The 21,958-nt window shown below is 35.7% G+C and overlaps 1 protein-coding gene across 1 annotated transcript in view; it reads left to right on the forward strand.

Moving 5' to 3' along the window:
* PLCL2 (phospholipase C like 2) overlaps positions 1–21,958 on the forward strand; it is a 100,228-nt gene that overhangs the window by 69,333 nt on the left and 8,937 nt on the right. Inside the window, exons 5-6 of the mRNA XM_036403462.1 lie at positions 6,822–6,897; positions 20,832–20,941. Coding sequence (XP_036259355.1) covers positions 6,822–6,897; positions 20,832–20,941 — 186 coding nt within the window. The remainder of the gene's footprint in view (positions 1–6,821; positions 6,898–20,831; positions 20,942–21,958) is intronic.

Consider the following 21,958-nt stretch of genomic DNA (forward strand, 5'->3'; position numbering starts at 1 on the left):
CATTGGTGCCCAGTAACAGGAGAAAAGACATGAAATGAAAACCAGGAGGCTCTGTCAGAACATCAGGTAACACTTTTTGACTCTAAGGATGACTGAACACTGGAACAGGTTGCCCAGAGAGATTGTGGAGTCTCCAGCTTTGGAGATACTCAAAAGCCATCTGGACATGGCCCTGGGCAGCCAGCCATGGTAAGTGGCCCTGCAGGAGCAAGGGGGTTTGGATCGGATGACCTCCTGAGGTCCCTTCTAACTTTAATAACTCTCTGCTGCTCTGCTAAATTTATTTTCTTGTACAGTTGAAGAAATATTTTCTAACTTAGACAATACATTTGCTAAAAACCTTACTGCTTTGAAGGAAATTTGGTTTGATGTGATTATTCTTCTGTGTGTAGAGAAGTAGCAGTTAGCAGCTTGATTTTCTTACCTTGGTACTTTGGACTGTATTTGGATAGGAGAAAGATCACCTTTTGTTTATAGAGCTTTAAACTTTCTGTGCAAAACCACACCTGATTTTTATCTATAAAGATGTTACTATTGATTGTGGTCTTGAGCCAGAAAGTTCAGTTCTTTTGACTGGATATGTCAACTTCACTATAATTCTTTTTTACATAGGGTCGTTTAGGTTGGAAGACATCTCTGGAGATCATCTAACCCCAACCCCCTGCTCAAAGCAGGATCACACAGCAGGTTGCCCAGGACTGTGTCTAGTTGGCTGTTGAATATCACCAAGGGTGGAGACTTCACAGTCAATCTGGGAAACCTCTTCCAGTGTTTGACCACCTAAGATTTCCCCTGAGCCCTCTCTGCTCCAGACTGACCAGTCCCAGCCCTCTCAGCCTCTCCGCATATAAAAGATGCTCCAGTTCCTTAAATCTCTGTGGGTTTGTACCGGACAGTACTCCATATATTTCTTGTACTGAAAAACCCTCACAAGAAAGAGATGGGAAAAACTCAGCATGGGTTTACAAAAGGGAAATTAGGCTTAGCCAATGTGTGTAGCCTTCTACAACATGGTGACAATCTTGCCAGAGCAGAGGAAAGCTTTGGATGTTTTTTTCTTGGTAGAAGTCAACTTCTGTTGTTTATGGTGGTCCTGTTAGAAGTTGGATGTTTCAGAATTCTTTCAGTGTGGTGTCCATGCTGTAGGAACATTTAGAACACAATTCATTTGAGTTGTGAGCTTTGCAATCTGATTTTACAGCAATTTCCTTTCTTATTTGCTATAACACCATTCTTTTGCAGCAGAAAATAAAAGGCAGCACATACAGTTTAAAACCACTCCTTATGCAGCTGCAGAGCAAGCTGACTGTGGCAGTTGTCACTGAGAGGACTAAGAACAGTTCATTTGCTTGTTCCAGTGCCACAATAAAGATACCTTTTGGTGCATTGACATTGAATGCTGGACTGCTTGGGTACAATTTTTACAGACATCCTCTTAGAGCTGACCATGTTTTGTTTGAGGTCCTGGTACCTATAATGGTTCTCAAGGGCAAAGAGTTTATAAGGAGTCCCTACCAGAGTTCCTTTCCTGGATGTTACTGCTTGGGGCAATGGTAGCAGCTTCTGATCCTCACTGTGTAACACATCTTTTGAAGTGGTGCAGATGCTATTAGCAGTTTGGAATGCCCTGTGTTTGGTTTCCTATTTTTGTGAAGGGCTGTTTGATAATGGTGCTATTTGTACAATCTTGGGCTTAATAAAATGTCTGAAAAATGCAAATTATATGTTTATTACTGCTGTTAAGAGCTCCAGTTTGGCTTCTGAATACTAAAGATACATACATTTATTAGAAACGGTGTAGCTTGTGATTTCAGAAATGTATCTAATATGCAGAGTTTTGGATGAAAGTAGAATGTGAGTGCCATTTTAATGAAGATTTGATTTATACCTACTGTAAGGTTTGCTGTTGGAATGTAGGTCTAGCAGTATTGGCAACACATTTACAGATGTCGAAATTTGAATGTGTGATGCGTTTTTCTTGCTAAACATAACGTTCATCCTTGGTGTTGCAATTGTGTCAGTGAAGGTGTTTTTTCTCACTGAGTTTCATCAGCCAGACACAGTTTATAATTGGTTGATTTTTCCATTTTAAAATACAGCTGATGTCTTCTTGTATGCTACCAACCAGTTCCACATGCAGAGGACTGGGTAAATCCTGGGGATTTTGAAAGATTTCTTTCCCAAGGCCTCTGTTAAATGTGATATTTAAAATATTTACGGTTGAGTTCACTTACATATTTTCCACAAGTTGAGGGCATAAACAGAATGTTTTATCTCCTACCAGAAGACCTGGCTATGTGAGCCTAGTAGAAATAGATCTTGTTCAAATTCAGCTGAAATTAAAGAAATGGTTTCAAATACATGCATGTGTACATACATGTGAGCACTTGCATTGATCTACATGGTGTTAGTTCATAGCACTTAACTCTTTCATAAAACAACACAAGACAACAAACTTTGAAACATAAAAAAACTATCCTAAAGGGTAGTCTAGACATTTATATGTATAATTTTAAGTAACCATCTTAATGAGAGAGTTCTGTTTTGCTGAGAAGGAGGATAGATTTTTTTTCAGTATATGAGTTTTTCATTTGGTTTGTGAGGACAGCATCACATAAGGGATGAACTGTTAACAATTCAGTTCCAACTGTTTGAAGCAACAATTGTGATTTCTAACCATCATCATTGGCTTTTTAGGGTAGGAACAATGTATATAATCCAATAGTAATTGAGAATTCTGGACTAATCATATAATGCTTATTTCTGAATGATAATGATAAATAATAATAATAATAATAATAATAATAATAATAATAATAATAATAATAATAATAATAATAATAATAATAATAATAATAATAATAATAATAAACATCTTTCTTGATATTCATCCACTTGTTAGAATAACTAGGTAAAATGCTTACATGATTTAACCAATATAGTTTGAAGAATACAACAAATAGATCAAACTATTAACCTGGCCTCTGCAAAAATGTGATGACTTCAGGGCTATAAAGCTTACTATTCTGCATTTCCTGTTTTCCACTGACCAGCAAAAAAAGTAGGATAGTCCAGTCTGAAATGAGCACCTGAGAAGTTCTCTGGTCGTGCTGAGGTTGGAGTGTGGTGGTGGGGTGGGAATTGCAAGGAGAGTTGAAGCAATTTCATCACTATATCTTGTAAGTTCTGTATTTAAAATCCATTTTTGGATATTTTGAATCTTTGCTTCCAAACCAAAAGCAACATAGGTTAGAAATGTGAATCAGTATTGTAAGAGGCTTGCTAGAAAATATAGCTTACTAAACTTCATGTAGCATGTGTTCTTTTCTTGAATATGCATGGGCAATTTGCAATACATTTTTAATGATTGGGTGGCAACTGGTTGTTGCCTATTACATTTGTTTCCATTTCTCTTTCCAGATTTATCACTGATAATATTCTAGAAGTTAGATGTGGTTAGAAAATACCTGCTTATTGATGGCCTCGTTCAATATTGACTAGTTCAGTGTAGAGTGGATCCTACCTGGTCTTTCTCCTCAATTTCCACAACTAATTTGCCTTGAGATTTCCATGTCTTACTCTGCTGCAGACATAGTGGTTTTCACACTGAAGCTCCTCTTTACTCATCATTTTCTATTTCATTTTTATATTGATCACACATATACACACAAGTATATTTGGATTAATTTTCTGTTTAAATATAGGCATTTATAGATAGTTGTTCCATATGCTGTGTCTGCCAAAAGTCTTTCAGTCTCTGTGAATGTCTATATGAGTGTTTTCATGAGGTTAAAACTTTGGCTGGAACACTAGTAAGAATTCATATGTTCAAACACTCCTTAAGAGTAATTTAACAAATAGCTGAATCCATACTAAAATATGACTGTGTGGTGAAGAGCAATGTAAGAATGAAATTATAATGAACTAATAGTATTAGTTTATTAATCAAGCACAACTAGAAGGTGACACCTACTCAAGCACACAGCACACTGCTCTATTATTTTCTTAGGGAAGGACATTTGAAAATTGGGGTGTTCCATAACAGTGATTGAATGGTAGTGGCAGTCAACCCCTGAATTATTGCTAGCTCAGCCAGTTTTGCTCTGCAGTGCTGTTAATCTTAAATACAGCTTTGTATGTATTTTAGAGACCAAAGATAATGAAAGTAACTGTTACCGGTCTTGATAATATAAAAGTAGATATTAGAATAATTTCTGCCGCATGAAATGCATTGCCATTTTTCTTCACAAGTTACAAAGAGGGTATTCCTTTTGATCTGAGGGTATTTAGCAGCTTTCCATACTGGAACTGTGAAATATGAAATTGGCATGTTATTATAAATCTTCAGTGTTAGCCTGACCATGATGAAAGAGCACTAATACAGTGATTAGTTTCTTTTCCTTTCATCTGCAGAATCAGTAAAACGTTCTTCTTTTGTCAATACAGAAAGTAAACAAAAAAGCAGTAATGTAAGCATTTTTATTCATCTTAGAATTCTCTTATTTCTGAAAATCAGTGCAGCGTCTCAGAGTAAGTTTTCTAATCAGCTGAGACTTGTTCTCCACTGCTTCTAAATTACTGATGTTCTTGTAGGCCATCTACAGAGCAGGTAGATATGTTCTGTGTCTGGAATAAGACCTAACTGAGATAACTTAGAAATTATGTTATTAAACACATGGGGTCAGGAAAACAGTGTAGGGCAGTTGTAATATTTCTTACAATTCCTTCAAGACAAATACCTTGAACAGGCAGCACAGTTGTTCTCTTTTCATGAACTCCAGTCAAAAGAGTGCCCAGGTGAAAGGACTCATATTGATAGGGAATCCCTCTCTAGTTCTTATTATTGTGTATTAGCAGCCCAGAAAAGCCCAAGATTCATATGTGCTCAGCATTTTATTTTTCAAGGTGATTTTCAATTCAGAAAAACCTGCTTTACAGTTTCCTTTCCTTTCCTTCAGCAAAATAACATCAGCTATTGGAAGTATACAGCTGACATCAGCTGTGTTTTGATTCTCTCAATTTAAATTCATTGCAGAAACAAATTTATTATGTGACATACATATTGAAACAGGTAAATCCTTGCCTGTCAAGCAAATTTACAGTGATCTTATTTCAATTTGTGAGTTCTGTTTTAGAGACTGAATAGTAATGAAACACAGTGAAATGGGGCTTTCTCCTTGACTGATTAGGAATAGTCGGTTTGCAGTGCTCCCTATGTGGGTGAAATATAGTATTCTCTTACTTAAATTGTCTTCATTTTGTTACACTTAAATAGTAATCAGCATAATTCTATTTATATGTAGTTTTTGCTTGAGTGAAAATTGATATTTATATTCAAAAAACAATCCAGTTTAAACTGTGGTAAGCTAAAGTTTTTCATTTGCAGCTTAGCAACCTGATCAAGTTATTTTTACTTCATATATTATAATTTATATTTATTTAAAGCAACCCTGACAACTGACATAATATAAATCAGGCTAAGTAGATACTCTAAATAGAGATTAATTGGGATGTGAGGATTAAATTAAATTACCCAGTATGATGACCTCCACATACTCTAAAGTTGCTTTTTCACATGCTGTTTGTGTGTAGCAAGTAAAAATTCAGGGTTTGCATCATTTTCTTTATTGGTTCAAACCGAAATAATAGAAATGAACTAGAATTATTTTTAAATGCTTTGTCATTTGTTTAAACCAGATTTTTGTGCAGCTGACAGTTACAGAAGCCTGAAGAGGAGTTTGTCTGTGCAGGTGTTTTTCCTCCTCACTTGCTTGCACACTTGTCACGATCAAAAATCTGAGACTTGCTTGCCTGCTTCTCAAAATTGATTTATGCCTTACTTGGAGCAATGTTCAGAAAAACAGCCTCAATGTCATTCAGCTGGAGAAGGCTCCTTCTAATATGTGTGAGAGAGTCATGCCTCTTACAGTAATTTTTCTCTGAGGAACAGTGTTAGAGAGGTTTGGGCTTTTTTTCCCTGTAACATTCCTTTTTCCCTGTAACATGCTTTTATGAGGATTGTTCCTCCTCATAAAAGCAAATGGTGATCTCCTAAGGAAAAGCAAGTTCCACATGAACACCCACATAAGTAACATGTCAAAATTTTAGTCATTGTTTTAGTGGAGAGAAAATTGTCTGCTTGAGTGGAAAGCAGAGATGTCAGTGGGGAAGGTGAGAAGCAAAGTTGTTACTTCTCAGTACATACCCTAGGCTGAAAATTCTGCATGGCTCCATCTTAGTGCATTCAGCTGGGATTCCCAGAAAGGCTTTTTGTTTAGAAAGATCAGCTAAAGGAATAATTTATTTTTCTTATCCTCCACTACCAGCCTCAAGTGATTTGTTTTCTTCCATAAAGCATTGTCTCATACATGAGTGCAGGTCTAGCCACAAAAGGGAAAATGTAGAGGAAAAAAATCTGGAAAAGCAGTGGAATGATGCCTAGGAAAAAGGATGCACTGGGTAATGAGTGATCATCATCCTGAATGTTGGAGTGAATGAGGAAGAGGAAAATTGCATCCAGGTTATCTCAACCAAGCTACCAAAAGTGAATTGCCTGGTTGTATCATTTCCAGTTGCTTTGATAGGCAGTGCACTATGGAGTAGACAGTCCAAAATAATTGTATTTTTTATGCCTTTATGCTACTTCTAGGGCACTTTGCTTCCCCATTATGACCAGGGAAAGGAATGTATTCATTATCTTAATGATAAATATTAGTTTATTGATTTGAGTTCAATTTTAAGCATCATTTACAGATTAAAACTTTTAAGTAAAAATTTAATTTTACTGATATTCTGTATATTTTTATTTATTTTTTCTACAGATGATTCACACCATCAGGACTCTGGTTGAAAATACAGATAGCTTATATGAGAAGATAGTACAGTGTCAGAAAGCAGGTAAGTATAAGCTGCTTTTAAAAAATATTATACAGAACTTACTGTATGTTTTTTATTTTCCAAAACTTATGATCAATATTCAACTGTAGCAAAAAAAAAGACCAAAACCCAAACAACCAAAACCCAGCAACCAAAAATACAAAAAAGATTACTGTAATTTAGGCACATCCAGTAAGAGTGAAAAGACATTTCAAATCATAGAAAGCAAAGATTCATAGAATTACATCTTGAATTTGGAAATTGCAAGTATTTTATACGTGGACCGTAGCTTGTCATTATAGTCATTTCCACAAATGAAAACACCAAGGTTACAGGAAGCAAAGAGAATGATCTTTCTTCACAATGAAATTTTTTAACCATTTGCTCCTCTTTCTCTATGTGAGAACTTTTTTTCTTTTGATGTGGTAGCCCAGTGTCTTCAAGAGCCTTGGTGAAACTTGAATTGTCAGGAGAACATTGCCTTCTGATAGTTGTGTAACAGTAATTCAGATGTTTGGTTCCTGTGTTTCTTTAGATCTGTTGGGTGGATGCCCTCTGGTTCTGTGTTGTTCCCACAAGTTCTCTGAAAAGTTTCCTGGGTCTGATATATATTTGAAATAGATGGTGCAAGTACTTCTTGACCCCTTCACAAAAGGACCCCTTTTTAATGTGATATTTTGTAACAGTTTTGTCACTTGGGCACAGCTGAGTTTTGAAGGTTTCCTGCTTGTTTTGATAGCATGCCTGACCTTGTTGTTTAAACATGCTTGTTTTCTTTTGAACTTTCAACTGTTTTATAAATAATGTTACAAATTTGCTCAAAGTGATGCATCACATTTTGCATCAGAAACAGGAATGCTGCCAAAGACTCAGCCAAAGCATTTACAGAAATGTTTTGCATGACTCAATTGGAACAAAAGCTTTTTATATACAAATACATTTTTATCTGTCTGATATTTAGCATCCTGTAGCTCCCATTATCTTCCATAATTTTGTTCCATTCTTTGATTTGCTTCTCTGCTCTCCTACAAATTCCAGTCCCTTTGTTTTGTTCCTTTTTCCCAAAAAGAAAAAAAGAATGCTCTTACACCCTCAGCCTTCCTTTACAAACTCCCTCCTGTTAACAGTGGCTTTCAGATCAGCAGCACGAAGGGCTTACCCACTTGGAATTTCTAGATCTCCCCTTGATTCACAGCATATACTCCTCAGACACTGTGAACTTTAGTCAAACCATAGGACTGTCAAAATACCTGAAAGTTTTAAGTTGCCCTGTTTACTTGAAATTGTCAAACATAAATACCATAAGTGACAAAATATTACTTCACATATCTTATTGATAGATGCAGAGATTTATCTAAAATGCTGTGGTGATTTTGGTTAGGATAGTTCTTTTTCTTCCTAGTAGCAGGTATGGGACTGTGTTACAGAGTGCTTTAAAATGGGGCTGATGATGCAGAGATGTTTTTTGTTGCTGCTGAGCAGTGCTTACACAGGATGATGTTTTGCTTTGCTTGTGTGCATGGCTTTTGCTTTACCCATTAAAGTGTCTTTATCTCAACCCACAAGTTCTCCCACTTTTACTCTTCTGATTCTCTCCCCCATCCACCCAGCAGGAGTAAGCAAATGCACAGCACTTGGTTGCTGGATGGGATTAAACCACAGCAGTACCAAACACAAAATGTATTTTGCTGTTGTAAGGACGTTGCCTAGTAGATGTGTGTGCTTGCTTCTAAAATCATCTCCCAGTTATGTGGTGGTAGTGTGCTTAAATTTTTTAGTGTCACCAGTGTCTTAAGCAGTTTAGATCCTTGGTTAGAGGCAAGGCAAAAGCCAGTTGCCCAAATGTTTTTATTTTAGAATTGTTGCTCTTCAGAAAAGATTGCTTTCTACTAGCTTGTATGGATTCCTGTAAACTTCCATATATCTGACTTTCTTGAGTCTTACTGCCTTATTTTACATGAGGGACAGTTGGGTCCAGGAATCCTTTGCTTAAGATGCTAAAGATGCTTAAAGCCTCTGCTAAATAGTGGAGATTTTGATCTCCTTCAAATGAGAACCCTCCAATGTGGTGACATAAGCCTAAGTATGGATTATGTAATAGATCCTGCTATTTAGGGCAGCTTTAGGCCTGAAGGGTCAAGGCATTTTTTTAAGATGAATGAGCTGAACTGAATTACCTTTTAGTATCGATGGGTTTGGACGATTATCTAATTGATCTCATGATCTCAGTAGATGCTATTTGAATTACAAGTAAAAGATTATACATTTTCTCATGTAGTTTCTGGATAAGGAGAAAACAAAATCATGCCTTTGTCTGGCTTTTTTTCTTCTAGGGCTCAAATAGTGAAAAAGCTGCTAAAATAAGAAGTAGACAAGCTGCCAATAAGCAGTAAATTTTTGTTGTCATAACCAGGCTTATAAGAGAATTTTGTTAAATAGGCAAAGTAGATTCTCTCTGTTGAACTGTTTTCTATCTTAAGTTTAAAAATAGGACTTTTGGCCTCCTATAGAATTCAGACCTAATTTGGAAATAAATGCAGTATTATTTCCATGGTCGATAGCCTTTTGGATAAGTAAAGATACAATTATAGAGATGGCTATTTTCAGAATTCAGGTTTTTTGCTATTAATATTCTCTGAGCACATTTAACTATAAACATCTCTCCTCATTTTGGTTCTTTAAAATTAAATAATATTAAAAACCTCTCTGTTTTGTCCATATCAGCATATTAATTTCAGCTCAACACATTGTTATTAGTTAAGTAGTTATTGAAAGTATTTTAGATATGTGAATAATGAAAAGATATGGGAACATGATATTGCTTTTCTTCCCAGTGTACTTTTATTCTTTTCAGAATTACAAAAATCCACATTACTTCAAGATGACTGCAGTACCACTTATTTTGTTGCTATTAAGCCAGTTAAAGATGCTACAAGAAAATAGAATCTAGGTGCTAAAGGGAATTTGAAGATAATCTGATCCATTCTCTGAATCTCTTAGAGTCCTAAAATGCTCCTGTATTTTTGCTAGAGTAAAGAATTTGAATGTCCAGGTCACCCTACCCCATTTATAGCCTCCTCTGTACTCAAATCACATAATTCCTGAACTCCTCTTTTGAATCTTCCGTTGCATTTTTTGCTTTATAATTCAAATACTGTGTGAGCTCATCCCTGGTTAAATGAGAGAACCATGACTTAGGAATTCATTTTGGTGTTCAGCGTTGGAAGCTCAGAAGAATATTCCAAATATTCATTAAATTACAGGGAGCGATAATTACTAAACACAGCTTGCTGGTGACAAAGAACTGCTGAACTTAATTAAAGGTAGATATGACTGGAGTATTTTTGAGTAACCTGGTGTGATGGAAGGTGTTCCTTCACCTAGCAGAGGGTTTGGATGTAGATGATCTTTAAGGTCCCTTTGAACCTCAAACCATTCTATGATTCTATAATCTTGGGAAATACAAAATCAGTAAGGGTAAATTTTTGTGTGTTGGGGAAAATATTGCCTTGACAATACCTGCAAGGAATGGTTTCTGAGGTTTCTGTTCTAATTCAGAAAATGAAGTTATTGTATAGAATTCTAGCAGTGTCAGTTTAGTGTTAATATGATGCATAAATGTGTATTTCAGCACTGATTGCTCAAACTGTGGATGAATTCATTTTTAAAAATTCAGATTCATAAAAAACATACATATTTCTTTCCATATGTTTTTTTTAATAGGCATAGCCTTCCCTAGGCATCTGTGCAGCCAGAATTCTTTTTCAGATTCTTATTTTCTGGGCTCTCGGCTACACTATTCTTTCTCTCCATTTGACCATCCTAGATTTGCCTTATGCACGTCATTTTCCTGGCAGTCATTTTGATGATGTCTGTCCCTGGATGGATTTTTAAGTTTTTTTCCTCATTGTGCGTCAGGACTGAGCTGCTTTCACTTTTCTTGTGTTTGCTCATTTGGTAGCAAGAGTTTCCAGTGCCTGCTGGATTTTCAGTCCTTGTCATGTTGTCCCACAGGCTCTCTGTAAACATCTACCAGGCTACTTCCTTTGAATTTGTTTTTAAAATTATCCCACAAATATAGCTAGATTGACACATGTCCTCCTACCACCTTAACCAAAATAGTTTTCATTGTACTCCCCACTTTTCCTGTATCCATCTGTTCTCTTTCTTCCTCATCCTTGGATTCTGAGTTGTTGGAGTAGAGTCTGTCTTATTTATCCCATCCATACAGTGACTGACTTTATTAATAATGCAAGTAATGAATGGCATAGAAGGAGTATATTTTCTAACATGTACTCCAGCCATTCTGGATGCCATTAAAGGTAAACACAGTACACAGTATCTGTTAGAAAATAGTTAATCTCAGCTGCATGCAGAAAAATACTAGGATGACAGCCATACAAACACTTCAAATGCTCCTGGTAGTTGAAAACTAAAGGAATAAAATCAATTTTGTTCGAATAGTTGGAACTCTTACTTCTCCACTGTTACTACTTAAGCTTTCCAGCAAAATGACATTTCCACTGAGCTGTTGAGCTTTTTTCCCTTACTGTTTGTTCAGGTTATTTATATTCTAAGTTAGTTTTTGACTGAGGTTCACCAAAATAAAACATGTAAGGAAATGTAATATTCTGGCAGATTAGATAATCCACTAACAGAACAAAAGAAATTTATATACTTAACTATTGAGGAGCACTTTTGACTTGGTATATAGGTGGGCAGTTGAGTTTTTATTTACAGTATGAAAGGCAATAACTAGGTTCCCAATATTTCTGCAGTTATCCCTGACTTGAAAGAGAATTTATGTTTTTTATGGTTTGGGTACTGTGGAGTTCAGCAGAACATGTTAATCCATGTCTTCTGAAATACTGCCTCTCATCAGCAGGTCTTGGCTCTTGGTTAGAAGCCATTGCATTTAAACTACTATTTTGTAACTAGGGAGTGAAGGAATACTGCTCTGTCTATTATCATTGGACTTTGCACCTGAAAATATTTCATTTTTTTGACTGCCATCAGTAGGACATGCTGATCTTCAAGTTACATCTTAGAATTGGATCCGTTACTGTATTTTTCATGAGATTCACTGTCAAAAGAAAGCAATCTATAATATTCATCACCACCATGTAAGCTCCAACGTCACCTGCTATGGCTAAAACAGTACTTGGAGACCCCTCTCAGCCAGTCTGCATGCTTTGAAATACCTGCTCTTCCTTGTTTTCTCTATGTTCTCATTTTAATAAGGCAGTTATCAAATTGTTTTAACTCCTTTCTCTACACTTGTCACAACATAATTTTCAATGTTTATTAGCACAATAGGCTTTTGCTGATAGTTATTTATGTTTCTGAATTTTCTGTATTCTGTCTATCATTTTAACCTGTTTTTTTCTTGTTTGCTCTTTGTCCTGTCTACTTCTTTTTTTTATGCATTTTTTTTCTTCCTGTTTGTCCTTCCTCCTCAAATAACTCCACTAAGCCTCTGTCTCCAGGTACAGCTCACAGCAGCTCAGATTGTACTGTCATTGCCTGTACTCCCTGTAAACCTGTTCTTCTCCTGTGCCTTGAATATTCTTGAAACGACATTCTAGTGGGGAGGAGGGCAAGTGAAGAATTGCACTTAGATCAACTTAAATAGTATTAGTGAATAGGTGATGAATCATTTTTCTTTATGCTCACATGTTTGTCACCATAGTTATTCACACCAGTCATACACCACATTTTTCCTGTATTACTTCTCCTACATAGCTCCCTTGGATGGTATTGGGTTTTTTTGTAAATCTGATATATTTTGCAAATGAGTGGATGATTCCTAGGAGACATCTCATGTACTTCCTAATGATCTCACTCATTGGTACTAAGGCAAATACTTGACCAGCACAGACTTTTGCATTACTCTCTTGAGTTTGCCCCTTCACATGAAGCCTTTTTTTCCCCCTCCTGTTAATGTAATGCCAGAAAAGAAAGAAGTTCGATTTCTGTGGAAGTGTAAGAGATTGATGACTATTGTCAGTGAAACAATGTATGCTCAGCCAGATCTGAACACTGGGAAAAATTACAGTGTGCCATAAATCAGTATCTTTATTAAGTCTGCATTCTAACATTCAATAAAATCAGAAACTTTTCAATAAAATCTCATGGGTCTCTCTTGAGTATCAAGACTGATAAACAAGAGATGGAAACAGCAGTCTGTGGAAAAAAAAAATCCTCTCCTTTGTACCTCTCTTGTGTTTATGTCCTTTATTGACAGTCTTAATTCATTCTCATACATGTAGTGGCTGAACTTGACCCCCATTCAGAAATCTTGTCTGTCTTCACAGAGGAGTGTATTTGTGGAATACAGTTTTCTGTACATTGGGGGTGGAATGCCATGAGTCAGTTTTCCAGAACAACTGTTTTATTATGTCAAGGTCTGTTTCTCTGTGAATTTTGTAGAAGCGTTGTTTTAGAGGAACAGAAAAAGTGTTGGTGTGGGTTTTATGAGTTTTGTCAGTTGATATTCTTTTTGTTGACTTTGGTATCTAGAAGGGTAATTTTACATAGAATTGTTCTTGAAAGTGTTTGGAAGTGTGGAGCTGGTTACTTAACCCTTGGAAGTAACAACGTTCTAGCATAGATGTTACACATTTCCTCTTTTCAGCTTCATAACACCGTAAGCTTAGTACTGCAACTACTATAAATCTCTTCTGATGGTGTTTCTTAAGGAATTTAGTGAGCATTTTAAGTCCTCAGTGGCTCCCCAGCATTAAAGAAAGTCTTTTACATGGAGAACTGAATTACTGTGATTGCACATGGGACTGTGTGAGCCTGGACTGGAAGACTAGATACTAATTAAAAGAAAGGATGGTGCTCAGCAGGCTGTGATGCCATTGTTGTTTGGGATGTTGGAATAAGAAAGTTCTCTTAAGTATGCAATTTGTCTTTACTGTTTTTCAAGAATAGAATAGTAGGGCACTGGGCACCAAAACACTTTTTAGCCACCTAAGTAGAGGCAGTACCTACGTGTCTGTCTGTGTCTGAGGACCATTTCCACCTACTACAGAGATAGTGCCAAAGAGGTCAAAGTAATTAAAAAATGCTGACAACTAATTAAGGTATTGTATTCTTTTGTCAAGTAATTATCTGAATATATTCAATGCATATGATTACTGCCGTGAGCATCTTAAATCTGCAGCAAAATATTCTTAGAACCCACCAAGAAATTCTGATTCTCTAGTTATGGTGTAACATTTTTTTCAGTGTCTTCAGTGGAAACAAAGTGTTTAGAAGTACTTCAGCATCTAATCTTTGTTCCTGCTAAGATTCCGTTTTTGCAGTTAGTAATGACTTTTAAAAAATACAGAGATACACTAAGCATTAGTTTATGAAGGTTCATTTGAAATCTTTGTGTGAAGAGTATTTTGTAAGCAAAATATATGAGAATTTACAAGTATGGTGACTTCTACTGCTTCTCTAACATGATGGATTTGATTTATTGTTGATATGGTCTGGTAGCCAGACTCTTTTCCCAATCTCTTTTTCTGATAAAATTAATTTTGAGAGGAAATTGTTTGTGAGGCTGAAATAGCTGACTGTTTAAGGAATGTAATCTAAAATAAAAATATTAAGAAACATATTTAATGCTGTAAAAAATTAAAGCTGTCTCTTTCAAAGATGTGGCCAAGAGTAGCAGCTGTATAAGCAAATTAAATATTTATATGTGGAAATGAATACTTACAGCCTAAATACTTTCCTAGAATTTTTCATTTCTTTTATTACCGTTTAACCTACACAGTGGAGGAAGAAATATTTGAATATATAAACTGATTTCTTGGATTTTTATTCTTGTAAAGAAGAAATTTGTGTATGCAAATTATTCACAGCATCTTTGTAAGTATTTGAGTTGAATCTGCATAGTGGTAGACCTGCAAGGTGTGGTAACCTAAAACCTGTGAAGTAATCAAAAGCTGTGAGGTATTTTCTTTACATTTAAAAAAATTTAATGTTTATTTAATTTTATTTTGTATTTATAACTTTTTTGAAAAGTATTTAATTTTATTTTAAATCAAAGAGCTCTACCAGAAATGAAAGAAACTATATTTGGCTTGACTGAATTTAAGTGCTTCATACCTGGAGTATTACCAGTGTTAACTTCATATAGGCATAGTCAAATTTTGTTTGTTACTCATTTCACGTTAGGCATACTCAGTGTATGCATTTATTGCCAGAGTTTCATCACTGTGCTGTTTCACTGGTAAAGTTCTTTGGTAAGAGAAAAAACATAGCAGGAGGAGCCCACCTGCTGTGTAGTCATGTCTCAGCTAGGTTGTAAATCATCTCTTGGCAAGAAAGCTTTCATCAAAGAAAACAAACGAGCATATCAGGGGAAGATTTGGCTTTAGAAATACAGCTGAGCAAGTGTTGTGCTGGCTGTTTTGCTAAAAATTCCTTGAAAAATTAGTATCTTGGTTCTCAGCTAAAGACAAGGTGTGAATTTTTTTGCTATAAACGGAGATTGCATGCCAGGGCTTTGTGATATGCCAGGGCTTTGTGATATGCCAGGGCTTTGTGATAGGAGCTCTTACAAAAGCAAACAAATCTCAGAGTTCCAAATGTTCCCGTACTTGTACCATACAGGTATGTACTCCAGTTTTCCATGTTTCAGTTTCTTTTCACATCTTGATTTTAATAAATATGTAATTATCATCAGACAGTTCAAACAAATATACATATATTGTATGTAAAACCATAATTACATGCAGCTCAGTGACCTAAGGCCACTTTCCCTTTTAATGTATGCTTCTTAACTAGTTTAAAAATAGCAGAATCTATGCTGCTTTATATAGCACATATAACTTATGTTGCTTTATATAGCACATTTTAATTAATATCTTAAATATGGTGCTTTGGAACTGTAGTGAGAGCCCAGTAGTAGGAGGAATTGCTAACCAGCTTCCAACAGCTGTCGTTTCTAGTTAGTAATTAAAGACAATAAATTTTATATGAAGTAGTTTCATTTTAAAGAAAGGAAAAAACTATTTTTTCAAGCTAAATACAGTTGAAGATAAGTGTCTTTTATTAGTATCAAAAATGTTGCTTTTGAGATATATCACCAAATAATATTTTTTATGAAAATACAGTGTTGGGATTGCAACAATGTGCTGGGCATCTTTGTTATAGCATTTCAAGCATCAGTAGAACAATAACTGTATTTTAAACTCATATGACTGTCATAAGTTCTGAATGGTTTTGTATCTACTGAACATATTTGTGAAAAATTAAACACTAAGGATCCAGGACATAAAGCAAAGCTGAAGTCCAATCTGGAAGCTATTCTGACAGGGGATGACTCAAAATTATCATCCTGTCAAGACAATTATATTGCCTTGTATGCTTTATTTAGGAAAACTTCTTGTTATTATAGTATGTCGTAGCAGTAAGACACATTGCTCTCTCTCCTGTCATTTACTCCTTGTTGAGATCATAAACATAAATGTTCTATCAGAACATGGCAAGCATGAGTTAATGCAGGTTTGACATCCTATGCATGTAACACTGTAGGTCATCCTGCAGCTGGTTGAGGAAACACAGGGCTGTAGGGTCCTTAAAGTCTGCTTCCCAGTGCACCTCCTGAAAATGGATCATGTTGAGCTGTATTTTAAAATGAATACGAGTTTTTGATCTGAGTAATTTTCTCATTTTAGAACTGATCACAGACCCACATCTACAATGGTAATAAATTTTACTTAAGTCCTGATTTTGCTGGTGGACATCCATCCTAATTTTGTCTTTTTAGCTGCAGTGATCCTTTGAGGTCCGAGGTCTTACCTGACTGGTCTAGAGTATCTAGAGAGCAATTGATCCTCTTTTGGTTTTCTTTTTGCAAGCTAGCCAAGCAAGTTTTTGTTAATCTCCTCAATGATAAATGGTTCCTACTGCATCAAGTGGCCTTATAGTGTTTCTCTTTTCTTCATGCCATTTAAGTTATTGAAAATGGAAGAGGATTGTGTGTAAAATTTCAGAGTAGCATCTTGGATGTAAGGTATTCCTGGAGGAATGAAGAAGGGTTAAAGCCATCCAATGCATTCCAGGGCTGTGGGAACAGGTCTGAGAGAGAGGGAAAAGCTGAGACAATAATGAAATTCAAACTAACCAGCATTCACTGGGGAACCAGAAAGAGATTCAGCACTGATGGGGAAATTATTATTTGGAAATACTGAAGGATTGCTTATGAGAATGCTTTAGAATGAGCCAGTGTACTGCAGAGGAGAAAATATGCTCTGAAATCTCTAGTTATGATTAGGAAAATTTGTCAGCAGTATTTTGTTCACTGTACAAACCTGCTGTTGACTCATGCTATTGCTGTTTTGTTACATGTATTACAGTGTATTTACATGCATTGCAATAGTTGGGGTGAATGTTTTACTGGAAAGCTGCTCTTTTTAATGTGAAATACTTGAATCCATTTTCATTTTGCAAATGCTTAGGAAATTGTATGGCTTCTGTCAGCTCACCCTTACTTATGCAGTGATGACCAGCCTTCTTAATGCAGTTGTGCAAACTAAGAGCCCTTAGTACCACCATGCAGAAACTCAGATGGGGACCAAATAATGATGTTTGAAACCTCGTCACACTGTTATAAGCAGTAGGCAACCAAGTTAAAGAAAGCTAGAAAGTAGGACTAAACCAGTCAGCCTCACTTCAGTCCCACAAAAGGGGGGATATCCTTGGTGATATTGAACAGCCACCTCAGCACAGTCCTGGGCCACCTGTTCTCTCTGATCCTGGTTTTGAGCAATGGGGTTGGTCCAGAGCTGCCTTTCAACCTCAGTGATTCTATGCAAGTAAGGATTTTAGTAAAGAGTTTCCAGTCAAAAGAGCTTTTTAGATTTGAGCTTTCTGGCTCAAGGCAACAATCAGTAATAATTTCATTGTAGATAAATACATTTGTGCAGTGGGCAAAAATTAAAACACAGAAAATATAATCCAAACTGAAGAGCACACATCCTATATATTCTTTGTGGTCACTCAGAAAGTTGTGAATTATATCTTCCTTAACATCTGCCACAAAAAATGGAAAATGTGACTAACTTGTGCTTTCTTTGATTGAGGTGGTATATGCAAAAATATAACGGGTGATACATCAGGTTAATGGTATGCCTGTTACCATTCAAGAGCTCTCAGGCAGTTCAAAATTACTAATTGACTAATAAATCTAGAAGTAATTAAGCCTCATAAAAGTGACTTGTTTATTATATCTTAATGAGAGTGAGAGCTGAATTTTTATTTGCAAAGAGACAGAAAATTGTTTATATAAAAAAGTAATTTAACCTTGAGTTTTCTTTGTAAGCATATCCTAAAGGCATATTTACATGGGTTTATATGGACATGTAAATTATTTTATTAATTTAGCTGTAAATGAGAATGTCTTTCCTCTTTTTTCCTTTTTCTGTTATCTTGTAATAAGTTTAATTTTGGAATTTAACACTTGTGTTATTCCTTTGTCATAGTTAAAGCATGAAATAATTCCAAGGCAAAGTGCAAGAAAACCAAGTGAGAACATACTAGATGAATGCCAAGAGAGACATAGTCAACAGTTAAATGTTGTGCTGCATTCATGCTCTAAAATTTAATTGTCCATATATTGTGTACCAAATACAAGTCATTCCTTTCAGCAGATGGAAAAACTGAGACAAAGAGATGAAATAATTTGTTTCAATTAATCAGGCAAGAGCTAGTAATGGAAGCAGAAATAAAATTCAAATCTGCTTGTTCCTGCTTGTGTTTTTAGGTTTAGTGTAGCATGATGATGAGGAGTTTGCTAGTCTGTGAGAGATGTTGAGGATGCCCCTATCAGTATCAGTACCAATATTAGTGGTGTTTAAGCAGGAGGCACCTGTCAGCTGGGGGTTTACATGTGTGTGCCCTGTTGGGATGATCTGACTGCTTCATTTTCTGAAGAAGGGTGATGAGACGTTCCTGCCAACTTCCAAGTGTACTTAGCTGGGGTGGAATGGCTTTGGCAGGACAGAAATGTGTCATAGCATGAGTGTAGACTGGGAAGAGCATCACCACAGAAGGTTGTTGGTGAACATATTCTGGCTGGCAGAATACACAGTCACCATTGTGTCCATGTTTGTGATATCATGAGCTTTGTATATATCAAAATAATCTGAAATCTACAAAGCACCAATTCCACTTTTAACATGCAGGCGGTCAGCATTATTCTTAATATCTTTCTGATATTAAGAATAATGCTGCAGCATTATCTTTCTTCTTTAGTTCAAGTTATTATCGATTGCTGCTGTCCACTGACTTAAAAAGCAATAAGTGTTAAGATGGAAATGAGGTGCAGAACTTCAAAAGTTTGTCAGTATGTCTCAGAAGTCATTGTACAGATCAGAAAATCTGTACTGTTGTGATGGCTCTAGAAGTGTAATATTGTAAATAGGGATCTGTGTATAATCTTTTCTTTCCATAATCATATTGGGAGTTTATTATTTTGGTTGATATGAATGGGAAATGGATACTTAGAACAATGATGGGTTTATGAACTTTAATTTCTCACCTGTTTAGAAATTTGTTTTGGGGAAATATAAGATGAACATTATATTTGAGACAGCAGAGGGAGAGCTGTAGAGAAGTGATTGAAATAAAAATTATACACTATGTTAATTTGGGAAAATATTTGCCATTTATTTTTCTTGTAGCAAAATTTAAAATAGTAAGAAAGGGTAGAAAGAACAATTTTGCCTTTCAAATGAATCTATGAATACTTTTTAAATATGTGTGTGTGTGTGTATGTGGGAGTTAGGTAAGGGAATGTACAATGGAAACATTCAGTCATCTCTCTTTCTTTTAATGAGACATGAGTGTAGGATAAAGAGATTGTGAAGAAGAGATAATGTCCTTAAAAGTCAGTCTTCTCTCAGACTGACACCCAAACCAAGTTCTTGTGCTTATTCATGGTAATAAAGTACTTGTAAATTTTGAAGTACATACACTCACTGAGCAAATAACATAGTTAAAAGTATAACTTGTGCTTTAACTATTATGTTCATAGGTGTATGTCACAACCACTTGGCAACTTTTGACCTCAAAATACCCTGTACATTATTAGATGGAGATCCTGAGAGCACAACTGAGCTATGACCTTCATAGGAGGGTAGCTGTAATCCATGTTAGTTGCTCTGTGTACCCATGGAAGGACATTTGACTTCTCCTGTGTGAAAGAAACAGTTTAAAGTTTATTTTTATATGGCTTGTAACAGCAGCATGGAAAGGAAATTATGTTTCTGCTATCTGTGCCGTGTTAAAACAACTTCATTTGGTCTGCTCAGTGCTTAGATCGAGCTAATCTAAATTTTACCAAAAATTTTTGATTTGCAGTTTGTCAGATACAGATTTTGTGGACACAGTAGTTTACATGGTGTGGTAAAATATTGTTGACATTCCTTGGCAAGTTCACTTGGCATTCCTCCTTCACAGTTACTCCTTTATTCTCAGGGATAAGGTAAAGTGCTTATTTTCTGAGCAGACTCCGTGATATAAATTGTAAGCTGGACAACTGTGATGTAAATGCATAAAAGAGTAAGGCACAAAAGAAATTTATTGGGCCAGAGTAGTTAATGAAATTACGGTTTCCATCCTATAGCAACTACAAAAGGTTTTTACATGTGGTACAACACATTCAGTTGTGCTTAGAGATTATATTTCTATAGGAAATAATTGCTGGGCTCCATCTTTGGTATAGCAATGACCTAACAGGTGCTTCCATGGATTTTGTCTTAGACAGATTTGTATGTATTGGCATGTTGTATAACATTGAATCTTACTACATCAGATAGATTTGTGCTTGAAGAATAAAATTTCTGAAGCTTTTTCTCTGTCTTTTAGCCTCATTAGTTTCAAGTTGCTATCTCTATGATCACAAAAATGCACTAAAATAGATACTATATTTGTCCCTCTTTTATTCACTACAGCAATGGAGTTTCATGAAAACCTGCACAATATAGGAGCAAGAGAAGGCCTAAAAGAAAGAAAACTACAAAAATCAGTAGAAAGTTTTACGTGGAACATTACAATTTTAAAGGTAATGTGTCTTCCTTTGGTTAGTTACTGTATTTTTCTGTTCAAGACTGTAATTCTGATATTTTTACTGGTCATTACTCTGTGTCACAGTTCAGCTGGCTTTATTCACTTCTATAATCATAGTCAGTTTGATTTATATAACCTGAAACACAGCAGAGTCTCAATATGACTTTTTATTCTCATGCAGTGTTATGGAAGCTTATTTCATTTAGTTTGTCTGACATTTTCTTCTTGCAATCTTTTAACACTGGCAGGATCCTTTCATACCGGCTGAAACAATGACTCTTGGCTTCTGCAAAGTGGCTCAGGCTGGAAAGCAGCTATGCCATTGTTTAAACCCTGTTTTGTGATTTGAAGTGTTAAGGTTAATGCAGTTACTGAAAAACCCTGTTTTGTGATTTGAAGTGTTAAGGTTAATGCAGTTACTGAAAAACAAAAGAGAAGCTGTTACTGCTGCAGTCGATGATGAATGGTGGTTAATGGTAGAAGCAAATTGTGTTCATAATCCAGACTGGGATAAATTGAGTGTGTGAGCTGGAGACTCTCTTTACATTTTGTTGAGCACATTTGCTTACATTTTGACAAAAGGCTAAATGGTGAAGTATAAGAAAAGCTTTCAGCCAGAGACCTTCAGGAAACTAGAATGTGGAACAGTTCAGGTTTCCTATCGGTGATCTTTGATCTCAGCAGAGTATATCAAAATTAGTAGAGATAGCAAAACTGCCTCCCTTAATTTATTCCCTCGACTCTAGCTCAAATTATTCAAGTTTGGTGTTTACATCCACTAGTGAGTTCTTCTCTCCTACTCAATCAAATACTTCTTCACAACATTAGACTATAAAGTCTGTTTTAATTATAAAGAAAATTATTTTCTCCCACCTAGTTTTTATTTTTAGTTCTTCTTGAAAATATGGTTTCATACCGCCTCTTCTTACAGTGAACTATGACAGAAAAGCAGTAATGCATATGTATTTCTCCAGCTTTCCATGCTGGTTTGAACTGTTAAGCTTTTCATGAG

This window comes from Molothrus ater, chromosome 1, assembly GCF_012460135.2.
Source record: "Molothrus ater isolate BHLD 08-10-18 breed brown headed cowbird chromosome 1, BPBGC_Mater_1.1, whole genome shotgun sequence".
Lineage (NCBI taxonomy): Eukaryota > Metazoa > Chordata > Aves > Passeriformes > Icteridae > Molothrus > Molothrus ater.